A 6,207-nucleotide genomic window follows, 5' to 3' on the forward strand; every position below is an offset into this window, starting at 1 on the left:
TGACATAAATACAACTATAAATAAAATATAAACCTAAATACAAACACAAATAATTATAAATATAAATGTAAATAGAAATACAAATAAAAATTAAATATAAATACAAACACAAATGAATATAACTATAAACATTTATAAATGTAAATATATGTAAATGAAGGGGCTTGGAACGATTTATTTTGCATTTTAAGAGGGTAAAATTTGGGGATTTGTAAGAATCCAGCTCGGGAGCTCTCAGGAATTCCCAGCGAGGTTCGGGCTCTTCCCTCCCTCCTTGCCTGGATGCAGCGCTGAGGATCCAGTGCCCTCCTCCGGCAGCGCCGGGAATTTGGGAGGGATGGGCCCGGGAAAACGGGAATTTGGGAGGGGATGGGCCCGGGAAAACAGGAATTTGGGATGGGGTGGACCCGGGAAAACGGGAATTTGGGAGGGATGGGCCCGGGAAAACGGGAATTTGGGAGGGATGGGCCCGGGAAAACGGGAATTTGGGAGGGGGTGGGCCCGGGAAAACGGGAATTTGGGAGGCGATGGACACAGAAAACCGGGAGTTTGGGATGGGATGGACACAGAAAACCGGGAATTTGGGATGGGGTGGACCCGGGAAAACGGGAATTTGGGAGGGGATGGGCCCGGGAAAACGGGAATTCGTGATGGGATGGACACAGAAAACCGGGAATTTGGGAGGGGATGGACACAGAAAACCGGGAATTTGGGATGGGATGGACACAGAAAACTGGGAATTTGGGATGGGATGGATCCTGGAAAACCATGAATTGGGGATGGGATGGACACAGAAAACTGGGAATTCAGGGTGGGATGGACACAGAAAACTGGGAATTCAGGGTGGGATGGACACAGAAAACCAGGAATTCGGGATGGGATGGACTCGGAAAACTGGGAATGTGGGATGGGATGGACACAGAAAACCAGGAATTTGGGATGGAATTTACACTGAAAAACTGGGAATTCAGGGTGAGATGGACACAGAAAACCGGGAATTTGGGATGGGATGGATCCTGCCAAACCAGAAATTCGGGATTGACCCCTCACAGCAGGGATGCGAAGGGAACTGCCCCTGGATGAGGAATTCTGCAGGAATTCTGCACCTGGGAACTCTGCAGCTGTGGGGAAGGGTTGTTCTTCCTTCTGCCAGGCACTAAATAATGAACACCACAGACCCGGGAAAACGGGAATTTGGGAGGCGATGGACACAGAAAACCGGGAGTTTGGGATGGGATGGACACAGAAAACCGGGAATTTGGGATGGGGTGGACCCGGGAAAACGGGAATTTGGGATGGGATGGACCCGGGAAAACGGGAATTTGGGATGGGATGGATCCTGGAAAACCAGGAATTTGGGATGGGATGGACAGAGAAAACCAGGAATTGGGGATGGGATGGACACAGAAAACTGGGAATTCAGGGTGAGATGGACACAGAAAACCGGGAATTTGGGATGGGATGGATCCTGGAAAACCAGGAATTTGGGATGGGATGGACAGAGAAAACCAGGAATTGGGGATGGGATGGACACAGAAAACTGGGAATTCAGGGTGGGATGGACACAGAAAACCAGGAATTCGGGATGGGATGGACTCGGAAAACTGGGAATGTGGGATGGGATGGACACAGAAAACCAGGAATTTGGGATGGAATTTACACTGAAAAACTGGGAATTCAGGGTGAGGTGGACACAGAAAACCGGGAATGTGGGATGGGATGGATCCTGCCAAACCAGAAATTCGGGATTGACCCCTCACAGCAGGGATGCGAAGGGAACTGCCCCTGGATGAGGAATTCTGCAGGAATTCTGCACCTGGGAACTCTGCAGCTGTGGGGAAGGGTTGTTCTTCCTTCTGCCAGGCACTAAATAATGAACACCACAGAGCCCAGGAGGTTTTTGAGTCCCTCTCACTGAAGGTCTTCAGGAGTGCTCATGAATTTTCTGACTCCTCAACGTTCCCGTGCTGCAAAGGAATTTATGTTTTACCCCTTCTTCAAAATAATTTTTCCCCCTTTTTCAAAATAATTGATTTTTTTCCCTCCTTTTTCAAAATAATTGATTTTTTTCCCTCCTTTTTCAAAATAATTGATTTTTTCCCCCTCTCCTCTCTTCCAGATCCTGTTTGACCAGGCCCAGAGGTCGGTCCGGCAGCAGCTGCACAATTTTGTCAAAGAGTGAGTATTTAGTATTTGTCATTTCCTTTTGATTTTCAGCTTCCTGAGCTTCCCATTCCACCTGTCCTGGGGATGCAGGGAGAAGAACCAGAACCTCCCTGCAGGGCTGATCCTTCAGGATGGACATCCCAAAATCCATCTGCAGGGCTGATTCTCCAGGATGGACATCCCAAAATCTATCTGCAGGGCTGATCCTGCAGGACAAACCCATCCCAAAATCCATCTGCAGGGCTGATCCTGCAGGATAAACTCATCCCAAAATCCATCTGCAGGGCTGATCCTGCAGGATAAACCCATCCCAAAATCCATCTGCAGAGCTGATTCTCCAGGATGAACATCCCAAAATCCATCTGCAGAGCTGATCCTGCAGGATAAACCCATCCCAGAATCCATCTGCAGGGCTGATCCTCCAGGATAAACTCATCCCAAAATTCAGAACCTGCAGGGCTGATCCTCCTGGATAAACATCTCAAAGATCAGATCCCAATAATAATAGTAAATAAAATAAAACCACAAATAATAAAATTAAACCAATAATAATAATAAAATAAAAAATATCTTTCCCAGCTGTCTAAAGGAAGACTTGACTGAGGCTGGAACGGACGCGCTGGGCTGAGCTGGGATCCTGCTGGCACCTGGAGCAGGGTCTTGGTGTGGCCACATCCTCACTGCTCCTCTCCACAGTTTATTCTCACCTTCTAACCCAGATTTCTCCCCATTTCTCTCTGATTTCTCCCCATTTTTCCTTCCTTGGTCCCCAGCGACGTGAGGAAGTTCAAGGAGACCAAGAAGCAGTTCGACAAGGTGCGGGAGGACATGGAGATCTCTCTGGTGAAGAACGCGCAGGCGCTATCAAATAAAACCAAAAATAACCATAAAACAACCATAAAATAAACCCAAAACATGAGAAGCAACAGGCACAAATTACAGCGAAGGAAATTAGATAATATTGTTCACAACACTCCAGAGCAATCACTGAAACAGGTTGTCCAGAAGGGCTGTGTCATCTCCAGATGAAGACATGCCAAATTTAACTGGGTGAGGCCCTAAATCACTTGAACCAGCCTTGGAGCTGGCACTGCTCTGAAGAGAATGTTGAGCCAGATGACTTACAGACCTGAGTTTTTCTGCAATGCTAAATCCATCCTCTTTTCTTTGCCTCACAAATCAGGGACTTGGCTGCTCGCAACTGTCTTGTGTCTGAGAAGGAATACAGGCGTTCATCCCGGATAGTAAAGATTGGTGATTTTGGACTCGCCAGAGACATCTATAAAAATGATTATTACAGAAAAAGAGGAGAAGGTCTACTCCCTGTCAGATGGATGGCTCCTGAAAGCCTTATTGATGGTGTCTTTAAGGGTCGTTTTGATGTCTGGTAAGTTACAGCAGCCACAAAGCTGTGGTGATAACCATACTGAATTCTGCAGCAAGAAAATATTGGTTTAGAGGAGGAATTGCAGGGTTGTATATTGTCATCTCTAATAATTTTTTGGCTCTGGCAGCTCCCCATTTCTCCCCATTTGTGGTCCCAGCGACGTGAGGAAGTTCAAGGAGACCAAGAAGCAGTTCGACAAGGTGCGGGAGGACATGGAGATCTCTCTGGTGAAGAACGCGCAGGCGCCGCGGCACAAGCCGCACGAGGTGGAGGAGGCCACGGGCACCCTGAGCATCACCAGGAAATGCTTCAGGCACCTGGCCCTGGACTACGTGCTGCAGGTGGGTGCAGCTCGCCCTCTGACCCCTCAGCTTTCAGCTTTTTTGTTTTTCAGGGTCTGGGTTTCATGTTGGGGGAGATGATCCTGCCCAAATTCAGGATTTTCCTGATTTTCCCGATTTTTCTGGCTGTCGCCGAGTCTCTCGTGGCTGTTGGGCAGCTCCAGCTGCTCAGGATTTTGCTGATTTTCCTGAATTTTTCTCTTTTTAAATTTCAATTTCAGTCCTACATTAAGCTCCCTTCACAGAGTGAGGGTGTTGGATTAGGGTTTTTTTAATTTATTTAGAGATGGGGTAACTGAGATGTGTTTGAAAACCTTTTATTTTATTTTCAACCTCATGAGACAGTACAGATGTTATAATTCACACCATCACCATCAGAATTAACTATTTTCTTCATTTCTTAATTATACTAATTTCTAGTTTATAATACACAGTGATTATATTACTAATTTCTTAATTATAAGTGTTTCTTGGCCTATCAGTGTTAGTTATACCATGCTGTAAATGCTCTAATCATCTAAAATTACTCTTTTAATAAATCATTTCAATAAGTTTTATAACATTTAAAAATATACATAACTTAGATTAAGTTTTATCAAAATTTTATATAAATATTTAAAGAATAGATTCTATATTTATATATATATATGTATTTTATATAGAAATTATATATATAAAAATAAATTATATTAATTATTATAACATCCTTTCAATCAATGATTTGATCTCAGTAAGAGAAAGGAATAAAAGGTTTTATTTTATCATTTTATTAAATCAGCAGTGATTTTAACCAGTCCAGGTGAGAAATGTGCATTTCTGGCACCTTTTTACCCCACCTGGAGCTCAGCAAACCCCACCTTAGAGACACTTTGCACTGGAATTATTCAGGAATCCTTTGGGATTCATTTCCCAGTGGATTTGGAGATTCCCAGGCTGGCTTTGCTGCTGGTGCTGAGAGGAATATTTTGATTTTTTTCCCCCAGATCAACGTGCTGCAGGCCAAGAAGAAATTTGAGATCCTGGACGCGGTAAGAGCTGCAGGAGAGGAGCCCTGGCTGCTCCTCGGGGGGAAAATCCAATTTTTTGGGATTTTCAGGGTGCTGCTTTCCCTTCTTTGTACCCACAGCAAAGTGCAAGGAAGGAGAAGAGGGATAAATCGCTTTGGGAAAATAAAAAATAAAGAGTTAAAGCCTTTTTTTTTTATTGCTGGTGAAAAAGAAGTGAGGGTTTTTCACCCTGGCCCTGATCCAGCTGTTGTTTCTCTCCCCAGATGTCATCAAAAAATCTCCAAAAAAAATCTTCCATCTAATTCTAAACTTAATCTTACAAACCCAAAATTCTAAAACTTTCAAATCCCAACCCTGATGTCTTTAATTCAATTCAAAACTTTGACTCACAACCCCAAAATTCTAAGATTCCCAATCCCAACTGCAGCTGTTGTTTCTCTCCCCAGATGTTGTCAAGAAAAAAAGTCTCAAATCAAATCTTCCATTTAATTCTAAACTTACAACCCCAAAATTCTTAAAATTCCAAATCCCAACACAGCTGTTGTTTCTCTCCCTAGCTGTTGTCCAAAAAAACCCTCAAATCTTGCATTTAGTTCTAAATGTACAACCCCAAAATTCCAAGAACTCCCAGCATTTCCAACCCCAGCTGTTGTTTCTCTCCCCAGATGTTGTCCACAAAATGGTTTCAAATCAAATCTTCCATTTTAATTCTAAACTTACAAACCCAAAATTCTAAAAATTCCAGATCTCAACACAGCTGTTGTTTCTCTCCCCAGATACTGTCCCAAAAAATGTCTCAAAATCTTCCATTTCATTCTAAACTTACAACCCCAAAATTCTAAAATTCCAATCCCAGCTCCAGCTGTTGTTTCCCCAGATGTCATCCAAAAAAAACTCAAACCAATTTTTCCATTTAATTCCAAACTTTAACTTATAACCCAAAAAATTCCAAATCCCAACCCCAGCTGTTGTTTCTCTCCCCAGCTGTTATCCAAAAAAAGTCTCAAACTGAATCTTCCATTTCATTCTAAACCTAATCCTACAACCCCAAAATTCTAAAATTTCCAATCCCAGCTCCAGCTGTTGTTTCACTCCCCAGATGTTGTCCAAAAAAAATCTCACAATCTTAGATTTAATTCTAAACTTAATCCTACAACCCCAAAATTCTAAAATTTCCAATCCCAGCTCCAGCTGTCGTTTCACTCCCCAGATGTCGTGCAAAAAAAAAATTCAGACCAAATCTCCCGTTTCATTCTAAACTTTAACTTACAAACCCAAAATTCCAAAAACTCCCAGCATTTCCAAC

At 43.3% G+C, this 6,207-nt stretch overlaps 1 protein-coding gene across 1 annotated transcript in view; it reads left to right on the forward strand.

The window, feature by feature from the left end:
- The window catches only part of ACAP3 (ArfGAP with coiled-coil, ankyrin repeat and PH domains 3), a 67,120-nt gene that overhangs the window by 37,787 nt on the left and 23,126 nt on the right, over positions 1-6,207 (forward strand). Inside the window, exons 5-7 of the mRNA XM_041419846.1 lie at positions 2,120-2,178; positions 3,711-3,894; positions 4,878-4,922. Coding sequence (XP_041275780.1) covers positions 2,120-2,178; positions 3,711-3,894; positions 4,878-4,922 — 288 coding nt within the window. The remainder of the gene's footprint in view (positions 1-2,119; positions 2,179-3,710; positions 3,895-4,877; positions 4,923-6,207) is intronic.

The sequence above is a fragment of the Onychostruthus taczanowskii genome, unplaced genomic scaffold, assembly GCF_017590055.1.
Source record: "Onychostruthus taczanowskii isolate IOZ18803 unplaced genomic scaffold, ASM1759005v1 scaffold61, whole genome shotgun sequence".
NCBI classification, from domain to species: domain Eukaryota; kingdom Metazoa; phylum Chordata; class Aves; order Passeriformes; family Passeridae; genus Onychostruthus; species Onychostruthus taczanowskii.